The sequence below is a fragment of the Mytilus californianus genome, unplaced genomic scaffold (assembly GCF_021869535.1).
Source record: "Mytilus californianus isolate M0D057914Y unplaced genomic scaffold, xbMytCali1.0.p SCAF_6, whole genome shotgun sequence".
Taxonomy (NCBI): domain Eukaryota; kingdom Metazoa; phylum Mollusca; class Bivalvia; order Mytilida; family Mytilidae; genus Mytilus; species Mytilus californianus.
This window is the reverse complement of record NW_026262712.1, coordinates 3,550,898-3,574,754: the sequence shown is the minus strand read 5'-3', so window position 1 is coordinate 3,574,754 and position 23,857 is coordinate 3,550,898. Positions and strand designations below refer to the sequence as shown.

The 23,857-nt window shown below is 33.9% G+C and overlaps 1 protein-coding gene across 2 annotated transcripts; it reads right to left on the bottom strand.

Annotated features, from left to right (window-relative positions):
• Positions 1–4,314: 4,314 nt before the first annotated feature.
• LOC127706476 (60S ribosomal protein L15-like) lies at positions 4,315–9,288 on the bottom strand. 2 transcript variants are annotated; one of them, XM_052211130.1, is made up of 4 exons: positions 9,243–9,288; positions 7,942–8,120; positions 6,855–6,991; positions 4,315–4,744 (listed from the first exon to the last, which is right to left on the bottom strand). In XM_052211130.1, exons 2-4 carry the CDS (start codon positions 8,111–8,113, stop codon positions 4,439–4,441), a joined length of 615 nt encoding a protein of 204 aa, XP_052067090.1. In that variant the 5' UTR covers positions 8,114–8,120; positions 9,243–9,288; the 3' UTR covers positions 4,315–4,438. The 2 variants fall into 2 exon arrangements, with proteins under 2 accessions (XP_052067090.1, XP_052067089.1); XM_052211129.1 differs by having other exon boundaries at positions 9,170–9,262.
• Positions 9,289–23,857: the final 14,569 nt, after the last annotated feature.

The following is a 23,857-nucleotide window of genomic DNA, read 5'->3' as shown; positions in this document are numbered from 1 at the left end:
TTGTAGTAAAGTTTCATATGAATCTATACTCTTATACCCAAATTATTGTCCTGATACATGAAAAATGCTTGTTTTTACCCTTTTTTTTGGCCCCTTATTACTAAAAATCTACAAAAATAAACCCCAAAAATAAATCCCAACCTTCCTATTGTGGTATGGAACCTTGTGCTAAAATTTAATAGAGATCCATGCGCTTATGCTCAAGTTACTATTTAATTGTTTTTGGTAGTCCCTTTTTTGCCCTTAATTCCTTAACAGCTACTATAATAACCCCCAAAATAAACCCCAGCCTTCCTATTGTGGTATGGAACCTTGTGCTAAAATTTGATAGAGATCCATACACTTTAACTCAACGTTTTTGCCTGCAAACCAGAAAAACAGTTGTTTTTTACCCCTTTTCGATCCCTAATTATTAAACATTTTGGGCCATGACCCCCCAAAAAATCAATCCCAACTTTCATTTTGAAGTATGGAACCTTGTAGTAAAGTTTCATAGGAATCTATACTCTTATACCCAAATTATTGTCCTGATACATGAAAAATGCTTGTTTTTTACCCTTTTTTGGTCCCTTATTACTAAAAATCTACAAAAATAAACCCCAAAAATAAAGCCCAACTTTCCTATTGTGGTATGGAACCTTGTGCTAAAATTTAATAGAGATCCATGCGCTTATGCTCAAGTTATTATTTAATTGTTTTTGGTAGTCCCTTTTTTGCCCTTAATTCCTAAACAGCTACTATAATAACCCCCAAAATAAACCCCAACCTTCCTATTGTGGTATGGAACCTTGTGCTAAAATTTGATAGAGATCCATACACTTTAACTCAACGTTATTGCCTGCAAACCAGAAAAACAGTTGTTTTTTACCCCTTTTCAACCCCTAATTATTAAACATTTTGGGCCATGACCCCCCAAAAAATCAATCCCAACTTTCATTTTGAAATATGGAACCTTGTAGTAAAGTTTCATATGAATCTATACTCTTATACCCAAATTATTGTCCTGATACATGAAAAATGCTTGTTTTTACCCTTTTTTTTGGCCCCTTATTACTAAAAATCTACAAAAATAAACCCCAAAAATAAATCCCAACCTTCCTATTGTGGTATGGAACCTTGTGCTAAAATTTAATAGAGATCCATGCGCTTATGCTCAAGTTACTATTTAATTGTTTTTGGTAGTCCCTTTTTTGCCCTTAATTCCTTAACAGCTACTATAATAACCCCCAAAATAAACCCCAGCCTTCCTATTGTGGTATGGAACCTTGTGCTAAAATTTGATAGAGATCCATACACTTTAACTCAACGTTTTTGCCTGCAAACCAGAAAAACAGTTGTTTTTTACCCCTTTTCGACCCCTAATTAATAAACTGTTTGGGCCATGACCCCCAAAAAATCAATCCCAACTTTCCTTTTGAAGTATGGAACCTTGTGGTAAAATTTCATAGAAATCTATACTCTTATACACAAATTATTGTCCTCAAGGATTTGTATAGTAAGACTTACTATACAAATCCTTGTTATCCTGAAACAGGAAAAATGCTTGTTTTTAGGCCCGAATTGCTAAACAGCCTCTATGACTATAACTCCAGTTGTCGTTTGTTGATGTGGTTCATAAGTGTTTCTCGTTTCTCGTTTTTTTTTTTTTTTATATAGATTAGACCGTTGGTTTTCTCATTTGAATGGTTTTACACTAGTAATTTTTGGGGCCCTTTATAGCTTGCTGTTCGGTGTGAGCCAAGGCTCAGTGTTGAAGACCGTACTTTGACCTATAATGGTTTACTTTTATAAATTTTGACTTGGATGGAGAGTTGTCTCATTGGCACTCATACCACATCTTCTTATATCTATCTATGACTATAAACCTTCCTATTGTGGTATGGAACCTTGTGCTAAAATTTGATAGAGAACCATACACTAATACCCAAGTCATAGTCTCTAAACCAGACAAATAATTGTTTTGGCCCCTTTCTGGCCCCTACCGGTAATTACAAAACAGCTTTGACAATAACCCCGATAATCAATCCTAATCCTCATATTGTTGTATGGAACATTGTGCTAAAATCTCATTCAGATCCATACACTTTTACTAAAATTATTGATTATTGTCGTCTGCAAACCAAGGATATAGAAATACAAATCCTTGTGCAAACCAAATTATTTTCTCTGAACATGTAAAACTGACCTTTTTTGCGCCCACAAATACAAAACCTCTAGGACAATACCCCCCACCCCCCCCCAAAAAAAAAAAAACAACAACAAAAAACAAAACAATCAAAACCATCCATCCTTTAGCGTTATGGAACCTTGTGCTAAAATTTCATAGAGATTTCGTGCATTTATACTCGTTATTCATGCGAACAAAAATGTCTTCGGTCTCAGCTGACGAGTTTTTGTGTTTTGGGGTTTTCTTAAACTATAAGCAATTATAGGTCAATTTTGGTGTATGGAATGATTAATGTTTATGTCCGTCTTGGAGGTATCATTTGACCTTGACCTCATTTTCATAGTTCATTGGTATACAAGTTTTCGTGGTTAATGTTGCCTAGATACTATATTTAATCTTTGGAATGATTGTCAAGTGTACCCGTCTGTCTGGCAGTGTTCATCCGACCTTGCCCTCATATTCATGGGTCATTATAAAGTTTTCATGGTTTGGTCAGTTTCTGATATACTAGAAGCAGTAGGTTATCTATATTCAATGTATGGAATGATTGTAAGGTGTACATATATTACTGGCATGGTTTATCTGACCGTAACCTCATTTTCAAGTACTTGTAGTAAAACTTTATATTTAGGGCCATCAACATAGTCAATGGTAGTAAAGGGTGAGAAATTTCAGCGTGTGCATTCTTTGACCGGTTACAAGTATGTCTATACCTAGGCAAAATAATTATTTGGACTAGTCTATATCAGGTTATGTATTGGTTGAGGTTTTTAGATGTGTATATATATGTACACCAAGTTATGTAATGGTTATTTGAGGATTTAACATGTATACAGCTGTTAAAGTTATTTTACTGTTTACTCATTGCATAAAAGTGATCCTCACCTTGACATGTTTATATACAAGAAAGTTATAGATAAGCAACTTCTTACGAGCTGAAACAATAAATTTTAGAAGTTTTGCTTGGTGAATGGACTAGAACACAGGCATTTGGGGGGATGGACTACCCCTTTTTATAAATATTTTTTTAGTAAAGGGTCAAAACTTATAAACTACTTTCATTGTAATATCAGATGAAAAAGAATAAGAACACATTATATAAGTGAAAATATCACAGAATATTTACCACAATTTTTAAACAAAACGGTATTTAGAAAAGGGGTGGAGGGTACATTCCCCCCCCCCCCCCCCATACATATAATAGGTTTCTGACACAGAATAACTGTAGTCAAAGAACTTCAAATTGGTTATATGATTTGAATTTATATTCAATTTTTTGCTTTTGTGCAATACACTATGCTGTTGCGAATTGACCCCCCCCCCCAAAAAAAAAAAATTTTACCCCGGTTTTTTGCTTTTGTGCAATACACTATGCTTTTGAATATTAACCCCAAAAAAAAATATAATTTCTGAATCTGAAATGAGAAAAATTGTCCCCCTTTCCCTTATTCCCCAAAAAAAAATCTTTCCCTCAAGATATGGTCAGTATCTCAATTCAAATTTCTAATGGAGTTTGCAACCATAACTACCCATTTAAATACATCATACAAGTTTTAAAATATAAAATGACATACATAGTCATGGCTTAAATTAATATTAATTAATAGTAACTGCTAAAAATAAATTGACAGCTAATCACCTCAAGAAATCATCATTTCTTAATACATAATTTACAAGCAGTGTAAGGGAGGTAATCAAACTGATTTGGATTACCTCCCTTACACTGCTTTTAGATGGTCTCAATTGTCCTTTTACCAGAAAAACCGTTGTTTTTCCCCTTTTTTTGCCCCTAATTACTAATTGGTTTGCGCCATAACCCCCCAAAGTCAATCCTAACCATCCCTTTGTAGTATTCAGAGATGGATTTATATTGCTCACAAACTATAAATAGACCATCCATCTTTGCTCTTATCTCTTAAATCCAATGTACCTGTGATAGGCAGAGAAGCAACACATACCTATTTATAAGTCTTTGGTTTGACCTGACAGGGGATTGAACCTGTTTAATAGAAGCTAGCATGTTACCATGTGACCATCAAGGTTAGTCTATGAAGAAAACAGCTATTATACCATACAACACAAGACTACTGACAGATAACTTGTTGAGACTACATTTCTGATCTATTTAAAAAAAGATAAACAAAAAGTTACAACAAGACTCCCTTTTTTATTGAGTCATTTTGTGATCCAAGCCTCAGCAATCACTGTCAGAAACAAGAAATCGCCAAAGGCAGAAAAAAAAATGAAAAAAAAAAAATATTGAAGGAAAGTTTAACGTTTCCTTCGTAGACTGACAGTAGTGTTGCGTTTCCAAGCAGCACGACGGGATCCACCAATTGTTTTGGTAAAGCAATGTCCCTTTCCAAGTCCACGGGATGATTTTCCTGCTGAAGTAAGTCCTCTCAATTCTCTGTGTTTGTGAACAGGATTGCAAAGCCAGTTAATCTTGGCATCTCTCCTGATGGTCTTGTGGAACGGATCTACCAAAATGATCTCATAATATTTGTAGGAAGAATCTTGAGCCACCCAGTAAGAACTCAATACTCGGAGGGCTCCACATTTACGACCAACACGTTCCTAAAAATAAAATTTTAAAGTTTTAAATGTATACCTTTAGAGATAATTAATGTTTACCAAAATAACTATCAAACTTGTTGGGTTGATTGAAAGAGTTGTGGTATGATTGCAAATGAGACCATTCCATGTTTTCCAAAAGAGGATATACTGTGAAAGCAACTGCAGGTCACAGTACAGCCATTAACAGTTTAAAAAACCATTAACAATTGTCCAATATGCAAGTCCTGACCAGACAAAATGTGAAGCAATTCAAACAAAACGGCATACTGTGAGTATTGCCTGGCCATACATAGTCCCCTACCTGTTAAAAATTCATTGTACTGGAACAAAATGCTTATTTGATCTATAACTTCGTCATGGTGTAAACTGTATAACAAATATCAGTTAACGTCTTCAAGCATGACGAAAAAAAAGTGGAAAATGATTGAGTGAATTTTTTAGGACCATAATTCTGCACAAAATCAATAGATCGGACCAAAATTTAAACTTGATCTGTAACTTGTCATGATAAAACTATATACAAATCATCAATTCAATAACTTCAAGCATGAACAACAAAAAAAAGAAACTGATTGATTCAGTGAATTTTCTAAGTTCAAATCAATTTGCAAACCTGAAGTCCCATTCGACTTCTTCAATAGGGGACTAATAAACCAAATATGACAAACAGCAACCATTGACAAACACTGAATGACAGGGTCCAGACTTGTTGTAGGGTTATAAATGTTTTAGAAAGCTCCAACAGCCTTAACCTGGGAGTGTTTTAACAGCAGAACATAAGAACAAACTGGAATTTAACTGTTTACACAGATCTACATGTAGAGAAGTTTCACGTGAACGTAATTTATATAGTAAAATGCACAAAAAATTACTTCATAACTTTAACATGTAAAATATGCAAGACGAGCAATTAAAAAAGGAGAATGTGTCAAAGAGAAGATTGTTAATTAGAAGGGGAGTGGCTATATAATCTTTATGGAAATTAGTTTTTCAAAAGCTAAACGAACTGCATACAAAATATCATTGACCTACCAATAGAGGTTTATGAAGTCCATTGTGACAACCCTTCTACAGAAACCAGATGACGTAGAAGTAACTTGAACAGAATTTTTTTTTTAAGCAATCCCTCATATTGTACTTCTCTTTATTACTGGCCAACTATTTGGCAACTTGAAATCTAATTGCCCAATATCAACTTCCTGTTAAAATACATATATAGCATGGTGTTTAGCTCACACATTGCTGTCAATAGAATGGAATTCTTTGTGACTGTCATCAGTCAGGGGACTTACTTAAATGAGTGATTTTCTAAATCACTGATTCAAGTAACATTATGTACATAAAGGTTGGAAGTAAGAGTTGTCTTTCTTTAATAATCACCTATTTAAGTAGTACAAATTAATCACTAGACTATGTGATTTAATTTTATTGTAGCTTTAAATATAGAATACTAATGATCCAGGAACTAATTATGTTGCTAAAATTATCAGAACCAACATCTGTGTTGATAGGATGACCGGGTCATGTCAGGTGATGACCTTGTACTAAATCTAGGATAATGACATAAATATCACTTTTTCCAAGTATCATACCTCAATTTCCTTCCAAAAAATCACTTCTTTAAGTATCATTATTTTAATAACCCCCACTAATTTCAACACCCCCGAACATTGAAATTTTGATCGCGAACAGTAGAATTTTATTACATAATCTATAAGATGAAACCTTGAATTTTACAGGAAAAATCTGTTGAGAAAGTATCAGTTCATTATGTAAAGCCATTTTTATAGCATTTTTTCAAGTAAAATAGAATTTGCAGCTAAATGATTGCATCAAAGGCACAAACCTTGATGCCTAAAAGAGGCAAAAAGTTCATTTTTGTCAATTTTACTACTGAAAAGATATTATCTAAAGCTATGTGTTTAAAATTTTGATAAAACTACAAAATCACAATTTGTGACAAAACTTCGAATTTGCTACTTAAATAAGTGATTTAAAAATCACTTATTTCAATAAGTCCCCTGACTGGTCATACAAGTGAGAGATTTAACTAGCTATAAAACCCTGCCAAGTCAGGATTAAGACAGTTGTTATTCTTTTTTATACACACCTCAGCAATAGACCTGTGTGATCTTTGGAACTTCAGTTGATTGATTCCATGAGTTTTGGGTTTACCATATGTACATCCTTTGGGTACTGGACGTTTACGACCTCCTCTGCGGACACGAACTCTGTATATAACATACCCTACAATTGAAAACCAAATATTATACTTTCAGACTATTCGCATTCAAATCTGTGAAACTAGACAGGAAAAACTTTCAGGAAATGTAAATATAAACCAAGCTTGAATGACACAATTTGATTACAATGTCAATAAATAGGTTAATTTTAAGAACATCATGAGTAAATTTCAAACAGCACATCCATGACTTGTGTCAGTGAAGATTAACAAAATACAGTCAACTTTGTTTCCAGTGCACACAATATATAGAGTCCAAGTCAAATAGTAAAGATTTACATATTTTTGCCATTTCACTAGTCTGCACCGATGCCCAAGACTAGTTAATATTGATTCAGACTATTAAAAATTTTCATTTTTATGGTTTTTCCTAAAAAAAATATTGGTTCCCAAATTGATGAAAAAAATATATTCTGAATCCAGATTTTCCCCATACCTTATGGTGTTTAGTTTTGAACAAATTATTTTGATTGAAAAACTAAATAAAATTGTTCACGTTGAACAAAAACCATAACCCCCTTGAAGTTAAGGTTTATCATAACAAACGGACAAAAATGGCTGTATTTACACCTCAAAAACTACTGCACATCAAATTCCAAAAAAAGATTTTATCTTTATAAAACACAAAATGCATTTAACTTTTATATATCTAGTGGATGCCAGGCCTTAAATCTTTTGCAACTGGACAGGCAAGTCTGTACTCAAGTAGCTTTTGAGGTTTAAATACAGCCATTTTACTCCGTTTGTTATGTCTTATGATGAACCTTAAATGGTTGCTCTCTAATCAATGAAGTCTACATAATACAATGAATTACTTGTAAATTATATCTGTTTTTGATTGCATTAAAATTTGTATTCGAGGGGCTCAGGGAAGACTTGTGACTACTAACTGTGTTTACCCTCTTTAGACAAAGAATTTATTATTATTTAAGTCTATTTTAACACATTTATAAACCTTGTTTAGCTCTGTATCCAAGACGACGTGCCTTGTCTGGACGAGTTGGCCTTGGAGCACGGTGGATTGAGGACAGCTGACGGTATTGCCAGCATCTTATACGAAGCAAAAATCTCATGACATCACTCTGCTTCTTCCTGTAGATTTCCTGCATGTACTTGTAGGCTCCCATCTTGAGTCTGCAATATATATATGTAAATACAAACAAACGGGGAAAATGGACAGAATTTAACAGTGCCATGACTCATTTTAGAGATTATATGATGCTTAATATTTTAAATGGCAGTACCAGCAACTGATTATAATATCTTTACAATGACAGTTAGGAAGGCAGGAACTGCCTTTGCTGTCAATTAGTCATTTAGGCTACCGTTAGCATCAAATTAGTTATCATTTCACCATGATTTGTCAAAATATTCTTAAATGTATCATGAATTGTCAGGCTTTTGAGACACCACGGCCATACCTCCATATTTTATAGTATAACTGAAGAGCTTGATTTGAACCTAGGACCCATATGCTACAATGCAGCGCCCCAATCGACTGTGCTATCAAAGGTCAGTTGGCAAAAGCGCTGCTCCGTGCCACAGAAGTCCTGGAGGAGACAGTGACTTTGCCATGAAAATCCTGCACTCTTACATTTGGCTCCTAACTAAGAGAAACCAAGGTGGTTAGATAGGATTTCTAGCTTGGGTTTGTGTTATACGAGTCCCGAGGTGTGGGAACATGTTATCGTCCTAAAGAAAGTACATATCGTCATGCACAAATATAATTTACCGTTGATATATTGCACTTTGCAGTTTTTTTTACCGTTAATATTCGTCATGAAGGTACCCTCAGACAGTGGTATGCATAATTTTTTCATCAAATTATGAACATGTCAAGGACACGCATCGATTACGTCTTAAAACTTTGTATTGATGACAGGGAATGAAAAGGGAGAAGATGGTGGAATAGCTGCACATATATTTAGTAAGTTTAATTGGTCCGGTTAGGCGAGGATTTTTTTTCTTACGGATAGCCACAGGGGTTTGTTACAATTTGCCGGGTTTACTATCCATACTAACCCTGAAAAAAACGGGCAAGTATGGATAGTACACCCGGCAAATTGTAACAAACCCCTGTGGATAATAGTCAAGAAAGTATACATTTTTATTTTATAATTTTATCGCCTTATAAACCACTTCGCATATAAAATCAATTGCCCTAGTTAATGTAAATCATTTACTTTATTAAATAAAACTGGCTATGTAAATCATCGCGTTCAGATGTTCGCGATTGCTTATGGATATATTTCGCACCTCTTCTTGTGTTCGTGTCCTGAAATAAAAGGAAGATGTAAGTCGACTTCCGGTTATAAGGAGGTAACCGTTACATTCGTACCTAGGAAATCTCGTCCTTGGATGTACGTGAGATGAGGTCTTGGTGGGTTTAATGATCTTTAATAGCATAGAGAATGATGGACAAAAGTGCAGAACAAAGGACAAAACATAAAGAATAAAACTAATAAGACAAAAAAAAGGAAGAATGACGCTAGTTCCAACTTCCAACTCCGATTCGTACAAACCAATTCGTCCCAAGACGTTGCTTGGTCAACTTGATTCGTTCCTACTTTTGAAGAACAGTTTAATTTACCATAAGAACTATGAAAATAACCTTAATGTTACGTTTATTATTGATGCTGAACAATTTATAAAGAATATTTAATATTCATTTCTATGGTTTATTCTGGGAATCGGATATATTGACAGTATAATTATATTATTTTTTTAAGTAGATATTTTATGATAATTTAATATTCATTGCGACGAAGTCAAGTACCTGCCCATGCAGATTCAGTTGGTGTCAGAGCACAAATTATCCCGCTACCAAAGAGCACCCACTGGTCGACCAATAGGTGACCAAAGTCCACGTTAATGGACCTTTGTGGCCATTACAGAATATATCGTTGAATGAATTGAACAATTATCTTTAAAATGTTATTCAATATTGTTGTATTTTATTATATATACATATGTCCATATGTTAGGCTGTTTTCTGATCTTTGGTCGGGTTGTTGTCTCTTTGACACATTCCCCATTTCCATTCTCAATTTTAAGTTCATATATATCTATATGTGCCCAATGCTATGCATAAATAATGAAATAGTAATCACCAAAGTTGGTTTATTGTGCATAAGACATTATGAATATGTATCAGCATCCAATAGTTGCTATAGAAATAACTTAGTTGAAGTGTTAATCGCGACCGATTGATATCCTACATAGCTGATTAAATATATTAGGTTAAGGTTTCCTAAACACAAACTGTGTTCCAATTGGAGATCAAGTAGATTTTAAGTGAAAAAAGTGACCGTCAAACGATAGGGCGTTTTTATTCGTATATTGGTATGACGTTGGCGTCGTCGTCGTCGTCGTCATCGTCGTCCGGCGTCGTGGTCATCGTCCGAAGACACATTGGTTTTCGCACTATAACTTTAGTTTAAGTGAATGGATCTCTATGAAATTTTACCATAAGGTTAAATACCACAAAAGAAAGGTTGGGATTGATTTTGGGGGTTATGGTACCAACAGTTAAGGAAAAAGGGGTCTAAAAGGGGCCAAAAATAAGCATTTTCTAGTTTCCAGACAATAACTTGTGGAACGGTGTATGGATCTCTCTGAAATTATACCACAAGTTTCCATACCACAAAGGGATGGTTTGGATTTGCTTTGGGGGTTATGGCTCAAACCGTTTAGGAATTAGGGGCAAAAAAGGGGGAAAAACAAGGTTGTCCTGGTTAATGGACAAATACTTTAGTACAAAACATAATTTAAAGCAGTGTAAGAGAGATAAATCAAATACATCATTTGAATTACCTCCTTACACTGCTTTTAAATTATGTATAAAGTAATGGTTAATGAACAATTGAGACAATTTAAAACAGTGTAAGGGAGGTAATCCAAATACAACGTTTTGATTACTTCCCTTACACTGCTTTTAAATCATGTTTAAAGAAATGCATATTTATAAAGGAAGACCAGTAAAAATATCTGCAAATGTCGCATCTTTTTTTTTTTACAAAAAAATCCATATGAAAGATTTGACACCATATTTTAAATTCTATTATAGAATAGATTAAGTTAGCACTATGGTAAATTTAAATGGGTAATTATGGTTGCAAATTCCATTGGTAATTTGAATTGAGATTATGACCATATCTTGAGGGAAAGAATTTTTTGGGGGAAAAGGGGGGGGGGGGGTAAAAAGAAATTGTGGGGGGAATTTTTTCTCATTTCAGATTTCAGAAATTAAAAAGAATTATTCTTCAATTTTTTTTTTTTTCAAATTTCAAATATTGAAAAATTTCAAGAAGTAATCTTTAATTGCACAGTATGACGCATTAGATTTGTAAAATCTTTGACCATTTATTTATTTGTTATGCCGAATCTGACAGTGTATTTAGATTTTTAATTTTGGGTCCAGTTTTCAAATTGGTCTACATTAAGGTCCAAAGGGTTCAAAATTAAACTTAGTTTGATTTTAACAAAAAATGAATATATGGGGTTCTTTGATATGCTGAATCTAAACATGTTTTTAGATTTTTGATTTTGGGCCAGTTTTCAAGTTGGTCCAAATTGGGGTCCAAAATTAAACTTTGTTTGATTTCAACAAAAATTGAATATATGGGGTTCTTTGATATGCTGAATCTAACCATGTATTTATATTTTTTATTTTGGGTCCCGTTTTTTAAATTGGTCTACATTAAGCTCCAAAGGGTCCAAAATTAAACTTTGTTTGATTTCATCAAAAATTGAATTATTGGGGTTCTTTGATATGCCAAATCTAACCGTGTCTTTAGATTTTTAATTTTGGGTCCCGTTTTTTAAATTGGTCTACATTAAGGTCCAAAGGGTCCAAAATTAAACTAAATTTGATTTTAACAAAAATTGAAATCTTGGGATTCTTTGATATGCTGAATCTAAACATGTGTTTAGATTTTTTATTATGGGCCCAGTTTTCAAGTTGGTCCAAGTTGGAGTCCAAAATTAAATTTTGTTTGATTTCAACAAAAAATGAATATATGGGGTTCTTTGATATGCTGAATCTAAGCATGTATTTTGATTTTTGGGCCCCGTTATCAAATTGGTCCACATTGAGGTCAAAGGGTCCAAAATTAAACTTTGTTTGATTTCATCAAAAGTTGAATTCTTTGGATTCTTTGATATGCTGAATCTAACCACGTATTTAGATTTTGGATATTGGACCATAATAGGTTAATTAAAAAAAATTAAGTTCTTAGACCACATTCATTCTGTGTCAGAAACCTATGCTGTGTCAAATATTTAATCACAATCCAAATTCAGAGCTGTACCAAGCTTGAATGTTGTGTCCATACTTGCCCCAACTGTTCAGGGTTCGACCTCTGCGGTCGTATCAAGCTGCGCCCAGCGGAGCATTTTATTGTATTTTTCAAACTGAGCCCTTTAGCGTACAAAGAGTAAAGTTCGTTTAAGCAGCAATTGAAATACTACATCCAGGAAAGATGGGAACAATCAAGGTTTTCTAAAATTGTTCCTATTTTAATTAAAATAACAAAAAAGGAATTATTATAATCACATATTATTTAACTGGTAAAATATTGGGAAAACAAATAAAAATAAAATAGATTAAAGAAAAACAAACTGACCCTTTAAGAATCGTTGAGGTGTGTAAAATGCAGATATAAGATGCTACAACGACATTTTATTTTTTAATATACATTTAAGTTATAAAAATATTTTTAGCTGTACGTTGGCAATTTTGAAAGAAATTTAAATGTTTGGGCTTCAGGTTTGTGATGTCGTATCAGGAAAAATTATTATGCATATGCAATACCAGTGGTGAAATACTAATTATAACATTAGAAATAAAATAACAAATGTCATTTATAGAGACTGAATGATGATAGATACAGTCAGCGATAAGATAATGAATTTTATTTATACTACATAACACTCTACATTTTTTCTCGTATGAACTGTTTTACATTGTCATTTCGGGACCTTTTACAGAATACTATATATATATATGCGGTATGGGTTTTGCTCATTGTCGAAGGCCGTACGGTGACATATAGCTGTTAACGTTACTTTGTATCTAGTGGATAATTGTCTCATTGGCAAACATACCACTTCTTCCTTCTTTTTTCTATTTAAAGAAAACATACGTAATCTTATCTAAAAATACAAGTTAACCCTGGAAACTACAACGAAACGTAAAGGCGTCTTTAAAGTGTGTTCAATACACACACGTCACATCGACACAGTTCATAAATGAATATGCGTTTTAATCCTTTAAATAATTCTAAAGATATGAAAAGATTTACAGACACTGAGTGATTTTCTGTGGAGTTGAGGCGATAATTCTCTATAAATCTATTTAAAGTTTATGGTTAACATGCAACGTATGTCGACTACCTCTCCAAAACATAAAGTCATAAATGGCAAAGTCAAATCTTTTGTTTTCGGTATGTGACAAAACCAACCTCCCCCTCAAAATAAAATCAGAATAAAAGTTAGCTGGTGCACAACTTCATGCATGTCCCAGCTAAAGAAGAAACAGCGCAAGTTTCACGGAATTTCGTTAATTTGTTTTCAAGGAGTTCATATAAAAATGTGGTATGATTGCCAATGAGCCACTCTCCACAAGAGACCAAATGACACAGATTAACAACTATAGGTCACCGTATGGCCTTCAACAATGCACAAAGCCCATACCGCATAGTCAGTTATAACAGGCCCCAAAATGACAAAACAATTCAAACGAGAAAACTAACGGCCTAATTTATTTACAAAATAATGAACGAAACATTAATATGTAACACATGCAGCAACAAACAACAACCACTGAATTACAGGCTCCTGAATTGGGACAGGCACATACAGAATATGGCGGGGTTAAACATGTTAGCGGCCGCCCAACTCTCCCCTAACCTTGGACAATGGTGTAATAGTACAACATAAGAACAAACTATAAAAATCAGTTAAACAAAGCTTAACTCATCAGATGGATAAACATATAATACTTCTAACAAAAACACAGAGTGGACGTGGACGGGTACTTGTACTTCCCAACAACAAAAAGACACTAAGTACAGATCTGAGAGTACTCGCAGTTACTGACAAATAGTTCAAAGCCAATAAAAACTAATAAAAAAATATAGAGGGTCTAGCTAACAGAGGTCTAGAGCGTTTTTGGCGACAACTTAGTAAAAAATTATTAAAATCAATATCCGTATAAAACGAACATGCGATTGCAAAAACAGGATCTTTATATTGATAACTGGACATGAGCTATACTGAATTGGCACTGTTAGTCCTGCTTCTTTCTGCCTGTCATAGAATCAATGTCAATTTTTCTACATTTTATTTAAACAAAATGAGGTAAACTCATGCTTCTTTATGTATATATCAATTATCTGATCGTTCATGCCAAACAGGCATTTAGTACCCGTCCACGATTGCATTTCTTTTTTCTTAAAGAAAGCAACTTGTTCTTTTTATCTTGATAACAATACAGATCCTGTATCCAATCTTTGCTAAAATGATCCCTCGTAAGCAAAGCGTGGTCACATGACCAGTATTACAATACAGATCATGTGACCACGCTTTACTAGAAATGATCCCTCGTAAGCAATTAAAGCGTGGTCACATGACCAGTATTACAATACAGATCCTGTGTCCACGCTTTGCTAGAAATGAACCCTCGTAAGCAATTAAAGCGTGGTCACATGACCAGTATTACAATACAGATCCTGTGTCCACGCTTTGCTAGAAATGAACCCTCGTAAGCAATTAAAGCGTGGTCACATGACCAGTATTACAATACAGATCATGTGGCCACGCTTTGCTAGAAATGATCCCTCGTAAGCAATTAAAGCGTGGTCACATGACCAGTATTACAATACAGATCCTGTGTCCACGCTTTGCTAGAAATGATCCCTCGTAAGCAATTAAAGCGTGGTCACATGACCAGTATTACAATACAGATCATGTGACCACGCTTTGCTAGAAATGATCCCTCGTAAGCAAAGCGTGGTCACATGACCAGTATTAAAATGCTGATCATGTGACCACGCTTTGCTAGAAATGATCCCTCGTAAGCAATTAAAGCTTGGTCACATGACCAGTATTACAATATACATCATGTAACCACGCTTTGCTAGAAACGATCCCTCGTAAGCAAAACGTGGTCACATTACCAGTATTACAATCAGACTCAGATCAGTCAAAATCTACTACCATGTATCTCCATGATTTAAATAACATTAGAACCATTGCATTTCGTCGTGTGAGACTAATACTGAGTAATAGTGTTATATGTACACTTTTGATAACAATGGTGTTTGATATCCGGTAAGTGCAATGGCTCACTCCATATACAACTATACCATGTATACCAGGCACACTACAAGATGTTCTCATTCTACGTGTCTATTTTTACCAGAATTATACTGTTCTCTCACTGAATTATAGTTATAGCTTATTCATCTAGTTGGACACCGGAGGTTCGGGGAAAAAGAGTTTTATGGTGTTGTATCTCCATCAATTCTTTAAGTTTTTTTAGCTGAAAAATCTATCTGACGAATATCAGTGAACACGAATCGTTAAATATATCAATAAAAAATCACCAGCAATCACCCTGTTATAGAAACTAACTCAGTAGCACATGTACTATGCTTAAATTGTTTGCATGGTTTGCACCCAATCGATGAGTTATGTTTAGCAAAATAAGCATTCCAGAATTGGGGATATTACACAATTCAAAAATCCATGTTCTATCACCAATAGAAATATAATTGTTGTGAAGTGTCCAGAAAAGGAGATGCTTTACTTATTTAAGGTGCTTGTCCATTCAAAGAAAAATTGAACGAAGAGTTACTCTTCATGCCTATGTATTCGATTCATACCCTTCAATTCATTTCGAGCTTTCAAATATTTATAATATTGCATTTGTAAACTTCACATTCAATTTCCAAACATTTCGAAAAATGAGGCTCCTGTGCATGGGTATGTCCAAGTAATCACATAATCACATTTTTTTTGCCAATATAACCACATAATCATTAATTATATAATCAAAAATACAGTCCTAGATTATCATATAATCATGAAATATTTGGTCTGGTAATCAAATAATCACTATACAAATGGCCAAGTCATCACGAAATCAAAAACCCAATGAGGAGGCTCAAAATGGGACCAGCATCATAATAATACTTACACGGCGCTTTTACGCTGGAGGTGTCGAAGTGTGAAATGTTAATCATACTCACATGGCGATTTTACGCTGGAGGTGTTGAAGTTTGACGTGTAAATAATACTCACACGGCGATTTTACGCTGGAAGTGTCCAGGTGTGACATCATGGTACGCTGGAGGTGTCAATGTGTGGAGGTGTCGAGATGTGACATGTAAATGATACTCACACGGCAATTTTACGCTAGAAGTGTCCAGGTGTGACACGTACGCTGGAGGTGTCGATGTGTGGAGGTGTCGAGATGTGACATGTACATGATACTCACACGGCAATTTTACGTTAGAGGTGTCGAGGTGCGACATGTACGCTGGAGGTGTCGATGTGTGGAGGTGTCGAGATCTGAATAGTAAATGATATTCACACGGCGGTTTTACGCTAGAGGTGTCGAGGTGAGACATATACGCTGGAGGTGTCGATGTGTGGAGGTGTCGAGATGTGACATGTTAATCAGCATGAAAACAGAGTGATTGCTGGTGATTTTTTTTGATATATTCATAAAGTCTTTGATTAACGATTCGTGTCCACTGATATTCGTCTGATAGATTTTGTCTCGTCTGTGAGTTGCAAATTATTCATCGAAGAATACGAGACATATAGGGATGCTAAACCTTTTGTACATGTTGCATTTTTAAGAAGTTAGACAACTTAGATTCTTTAAATATTTTATGCTTATGCCTATTTGATATGTTCGTCAAGTTTAAAAATGCTTTGACGCCTGTCGACCTTTTTGGGACTAGCAAGTGTCATGGCCGTTTCTAATTTTGATCGGCTTAACTTAAAACAAAACTTATCTAGAACAATGATTAAGGGCTGAATGAATTAATATCAAGCTGGACAAATATGTGTCTGTGTTCCATAATATCATTATCAAGTGATATCCATTTGACGTGGCTCGGTACTTGTACATCCCGTCATTGTGTTATTGTTCTATGATAATTCTCGTATTCCTGTCTTTCATTTTTACTAATGTGCTTTGTCTATATTATGCCTTTTGGTGTTTCTTTGATACATATGACGTGGCCTTGTACTTATATATCCCGTTATTGTGTTATTGAAAACATTTTTGTATTCTCGTCTTTCATTTTTGCTAATGTGCTTAGTCTATATGACTTTTTAGCTCACCTGGCCTAAAAGTCCAAGTGAGCTTTTCCTATCACTTGGCGTCCGTCGTCCATTAACTTTTACAAAAATCTTCTAATCTGAAACTACTGGGCCAAATTTAACCAAACTTGACCACAATCATCATTGGGGTATCTAGTTAAAAAATGTGTCCGATCAGCAGGCCCGCCAACCAAGATGGCCGCCATGGCTAAAAACAGAACATAGGGGTAAAATGTAGATTTTGGCTTATATCTCTGAAACCAAATAGTCCAGTCAATCTGCCATAAAAATGGCCCAACCTTAAACAAATTGCAACAGAAAGAAATTTGGTCTCATTTTAAAGGTTAATATGGCCTCTATCACATATCAAAAGTCTTGCAAAATCTGAAGTTCGGAAATACTATATTTTTAGGGTAAAATACAGGTTTTTATAGAAAAATCGATGAAAACTGGAAATAAGCCAGAACAAGTTTATTTTGTAGTAAAATCATTAAAACAGTGTGTGATTCAATAGACATTGATATAAAAAGAAAAAGTATATGCAAGAAAGTGCATTTGTATGTCAAAAACGTAATTTAGGGGTAAACATGGGAGTTTTTATGGAAAAATCCAGCAAAACTGGAAATAAGCTTTAAATAATCAATTTGGCAGTACATCAATGAAAATGTTTGCTTTTTGGCTTTGTATTGTTCCTTTTTAATTGAGTTATATACATAAATGGCATTATATGACAAACTTTAAATTTTTGGTCCATAATTTGGGGTCGAAATGCAAATTTTCATTGAAAACTTACAAATAACTGGAATGCTTTAATTATGTATTAGTCAATAAAATTATTACTTTGATGTGTACTGTAAATTGAATTGCCTTCCTCTAAAATGTTTTTTAAATAGTAAATCCATGACCAAAAATTATAATACGTGTCAAAATTAAGATTTTCATTAAAAAAATCATGAAATGTGAATGGAGTACTTATACTTCAATTTTCAAAAACAACCTCATGCAATTATACTTTTTATTTAACAGTCAGTTTTTCTAATTATATAGATATTTAACAGAAGTTGTAGAGGAAAAACAATATCAGCTACACATTCATGAGACAATGTCCATACTATAGTTCATACAAAAAGTGACATGAATAGTCCGTCAACCTGTTTATAGAACACTTTTTTGTTGTTTAAAATCATAGTCTTGTTGCCATTTTTCATTATACACATCACACATAAATTCTACATTTCGTCCAAATCGCTTTGTGTTACTATGCTTGAATTTGAACAGTTAATGCCACGACACTCGCCGTAACTAGCAGAACAGTCAATTCCATGTTTTCGGCACGAACAACTTCTTGACAGTTCTGTTTGCAGTAACATCGTATTACTTTAAGCAGTTTTTCGGGTGCCGGTGGTAATATACATCTAACAGGCATTAGTTTATTCTCTGATGTATACCAACCCCATTGGTAAGGATCTAAATCATGTCCCTCTCCAATCCAAATTTGTGTTTGATAGAAGGTTCTCATGCTATGTAGTTTAGCTGCATCAGATGTTGGATGCAGAGAGTGTACTTGAACAAAAATGTTCCCTACAACAACCTTTGACGCAAATTTCCTGTATCGAAGTAAATCTAAGCCTTCTACTGACTGAACACCGCCGTACAAATCGACTAAAACTTCTTCTCCAGCTTTGACAACCTGAGCTTTGCTTGATTTCTTTAGGAAAAGCCGTGCTTGGTCTTGTAAGTAAGCAGATGATTTAACTTTTTTCAATATTTCTCCTTTTCCTAACCCAAACACTCGTGATGTTGTGTCGCACCCACTAAATGCATATAGAGCAAATCTGACGGCGTAAAATTGTTCATCAGGTCAAGATCTATCTGCCCTGAAATTTTCAGACAAACCAGACAACCCGTTGTTGGGTTGTTGCCCCTGAATTGGTAATTTTAAGGAAATTTTGCAGTTTTTGGTTATTATCTTGAATATTATTATAGATAGAGATAAACTGTAGAGAGCAATAATGTTCAGCAAAGTAAGATCTACAAATAAGTCAGCAAGACTAAAATTGTCAATTGACCCCTTAAGGAATTATTGCCCTTTATAGTCAATTTTTAGCATTTTTTTGTAAATTTTTGTAATCTTTTACAAAAATCTTTTCCTCTAAAACTACTGAGACAATTTTAACCAAACTTGGCCACAATCATCATTAGGGTATGTAGTTTAAAAATTGGTCCGATGACCCCGCCTACCAACCAACATGGCGACATGGCTAAAAATAAAACATAGGGTAAAATGCAGACTTTGGCTGATATCTCTGAAACTAAAGCATTTAGAGCAAGTCTGACAGTGGTAATCAATGTTCATCAGGTTAAGATCTATCTGTCCTGAAATTTTCAGACAAATCAGACAACCCGTAGTTGGGTTGCTGCCCCCGAATTGGTTTTTGGTTATTATCTTGAATATTATTATAGATAGAGAAAAACTGTAAACAGCAATAATGTTCAGTAAAGTAAATTCTACAAATAAGTCAACATGACCAAAATGGTCAATTGACCCCTTCAGGAGTTATTGTCCTTTATAGTAAATTTTTCAACAATTTGTCGTAATTTTTTGTAATCTTTTACAAAAATCTTCTCCTCTGAAACTACATAGACAAATTCAATTTAATGATAAATGGGTTGATAGCAGTTAAAATCAAACGAAAGATTAGATTTCTAAAAATAAATAATTTGATCCACACAGATTCCTTTGAAAAAAATATTATTGTTGCATTGTTTCATACATCAATTGTAAACAAAAATATCAGGTGTGCGACACAGGCTCCTTGGAGCCTCTAGTTTTGTTTCTTTGATACATATATGACGTGGCTCTGTACTTATACATCCCGTCAATGTGTTATTGTACTATGGTAAATTTGTGTATTCTTGTCTTTAATTTTTGCTAATATGCTTGGTCTATATGCCATTTTGTGCTTCTTTGTTTCATATTTGTTTGTTTTTATAGTGATTAAGATTATAACACAATGTTGACAGCTGTACCCCTATTTTTGACATTTTTACCTATTATGTCTGTTTGTTTTGTTCAAACATTGTTGTCAATATAATGGAATTTGTTGCGACTGTCATACAAGTGAGAGGTTTAGCTAGCTTTAAAACCAGGTTTAATCCACCATTTTCTACATAAGAAAATGCCTGTACCAAGTCAGGAATATGACTGTTGTTATCTATTCGTTTGATGTGTTTGAGCTTTTGATTTTGCCATTTGATTAGGAACTTTTCTTTTTGAATTTTCCTCGGAGTTCAGTATTTTTTGTGATTTTACTTTTTGTTACTTTGATGCCAATCAGAAGCACAAAATGGCTGCCAGTGGATATGAAAGTTTACATTGAAACCTTGTATGAAATTACTTTCCAGATATGTATCGTACATATGCACATACCTGGTTCTTAGATTCTGATGAAAGTTTGATATTTAGGCCAAAACAATTCTCAATGAATTTAATGAGCAATTATGTTTGAAACCATTAGTTCTATTACTTATATATATTAATGAATAAAAATTAAAAAAAGAGGTGTATTATATATTCACTGACAGAAATGAGAGAAACCCGCAGAAGTAATGATACAGTTTTAAAGCCTATAAAGAAGAAGATGTGGTATGAGTGCCAATGAGACAACTCTCCATCCAAGTCACAATGTGTAAAAGTAAACAATTATAGGCCAAAGAACGGCCTTCAACACGGAGCCTTGGCTCACACCAAACAGCAAGCTACAATGGGGTCCCAAAATGACTAGTGTAAAACAATTCAAACAGGAAAACCAAATCTTTAATCTATATAAAAAAACGAGAAAAGAGAAACACTTATGAACCACACCAACAACATCCGAAAAACGGCATCCTGACTAGGAAAGGTGCATACAAATGCAGCGGGTTTGAACGTTTTAACAGGCGCCAACCTTCACCCTAACCTGTAACAGTAGTGTAACATAACAACATAAAAAGACACACTATAAAACATCAGTTGAAATGGATTAACTCGACTTAAAAGACATATAAAAAACAAGCAAATATGCATACACTGAACGAATAAATTTGATCTATGACACAATAAAAATACAATTATATTAAAAAAAGATGTTTTGAGTGATGTATAGCTTTTATTGTGTGATGTCCCACGGGATATATATGCCGAAAGAATATATTCCAGCAGGTTTGAACAACATAAACCCAAGTCATCGAACAGAATGTCGAAAAGAACAACCGCTCAAAACTGATCAGACAAGAAATTTCCAATGAATATTTCAAACGCGATAAAGAGGCCCCCTCATGGGGATGTCCAAGTAATCACATAATCACAATTGTTTTGCCAATATAACCACATATTAATCACTAACTATTTTTTTAAACAAGATAATCAAGTAATTAAAAATACAGTCAAAGCTAGATTATCAAGTAATCATGAAATATTTGGTCTGGTTATCAAATACGGCCACATGTAATCACATAATCAAAAAACCCATGAGGAGGCTCGATAAAGTTTTTCCATTTTAGAAATATATATATATATTTATATTATATATCTTTCATCGAACTCCAAGGGTTGACTAGGGTACAGAAATATGGTCATCTCTGAACATCTCCCATTCAAGCTGTTAAACTATACCTAAAGTTGGGCGTCAACACCGGTGTAAAATTCCGTACACCCCTGATTACACCAAGATAACTAAATATTATTTCCATTCGGCACATACGCCTATCTATTTACCTCGCAAACTAAAAGCTTTTTTCTTAGATTTTCTATCCATTAATATCACGATTGTTATATTTAACTTTTTAATACTGGTTAATGAAATCATAGCTGTGTACTGGCTGGTCATTACGATTTCGACACGCCTACATATAGCTATTGAATATTCATGATTTTATAGATAAGAACAGCACGTGTAGCATAAACATGATAAACGAAGAGTTATAGATTTGTAGCGCAAATGTATATATGTAGTTTAGAATAGAAAATAAGAAGAGAAATATAGTGTTTAATTCTTTAAGAGCCAAGCGAGTAAAAACACGGATCTATCACGATACTTATGTCGTCTATATAATAATATTATGTTATAATTAATCAAGATCGAGATATCTCCGGGGTTATTAAACAAACTTGTAAAACGATTTCCCCAAAAATTGTACATAAGATTGGATTACAAAAGTCGCACGTGTTCATCTTTTCACATAAATCAGTCATTCCAATGACAAATAAATTAGTGCGATATGTTAGTCTCTTGGAAAAGGGAAGTATTCAAATAAATATACACCGCGCATAAAAATACCATTTAAAGTCTTAATACATGCCTTCATCAACAGTATGAAGCGCTGAATTAAAAAAAAATGTTGAACAATGGACAAACATATAAATTCAGCTGACTCATTTATTTTACATACAGTTCTTTTGTAGATAAGGAGTTAATTGGCCCAGATTACACATCAATTTCCTTTGATAAAATGTTAATCCAGATAATTTTCAACCAAAACATTTGTTGTTATTTTTTCCCCAATTTTAACTTTTTGGAACTTCGACAGGATATTCATTTGTGTCTCAGTGAAATTGACACATGTGTTTACATGAAGTACGAAAGCAGTTTCGGCAACATAAAGATAAAAATGTTAACGGATCAATTACATCCAAGAAATGTAGATATGCAGACGATACAAGATTTATTGCATGGTATTATTTCAATTCAAAATCCCTCCTCGCACTATACAAAACCAAAGGAGCAATTAACGCTTGCATTGCTGTTCTTAATCACAACATAATCCTAATTGATCTTGACAAAGTGATAACTTATAATATGTTGATCAGGATCTGCTTACCCTCCCGGAGCACATGATATAACCCCCCCCCCTGTTTTTATGAAGTTCTTGTTGCTCAGCCGTTATTTTTCCCTGCAATGTTTTTATACTGGTTTTTGTCTTTTTTGTTTTTTTTTGTTGTTGTGTTTTTGGGTGTTCTTTTTTTGACTGATATGATTAACGCCTTATTACATGTACCTTCTGTCTCTATTTTTTAACTCCTTATACCCATGGTGTTTACTTTTACCTTATAAATAACCATCAAATAATATATTTCCAATATGATAAGAGTAGAAAGTCAGTAATACAATAGAACGCAATATCACTTCAAGTCATGCAAAATGGATCGACAGGAATGAAAGAACTGAGAATTTAAACTGCCAATACGGCATGAGAACTAAGGTCAGTAGTCTTGCTGGCAGCGACCACCTGCTTACATTATTCATGCAATGATATGTTTTTTTATTATTAATTGTTTTCGGCTTTTAACTAGCTTTCAGTAACTGCGAGTACTCTCAAACACTTTCGTGTTAATTTGACCTGTTGATACAATTTGTAATGCATTTCTGTAATTCAATATTTACTTATTTTGTGTTATAGCTCGTCTCACTATTTTTTGTACCACCTTTGATAAGTATTTAGTATGACGATAATTTTTCACTTCTGTACTCTTACTGTGAACAACAAATTTATTAATT

Excerpts from the sequence above, each read along its gene's own strand:
- LOC127706476 (XM_052211130.1), bottom strand. The coding sequence starts at position 8,113 with ATGGGAGCCTACAAGTACATGCAGGAAATCTACAGGAAGAAGCAGAGT. Across the intron at positions 6,992-7,941 it reads TGGATACAGAGCTAAACAAG|GGTATGTTATATACAGAGTT; the intron begins GTTTATAAATGT and ends TTTCAATTGTAG. Across the intron at positions 4,745-6,854 it reads CACACAGGTCTATTGCTGAG|GAACGTGTTGGTCGTAAATG; the intron begins GTGTGTATAAAA and ends TTTTATTTTTAG.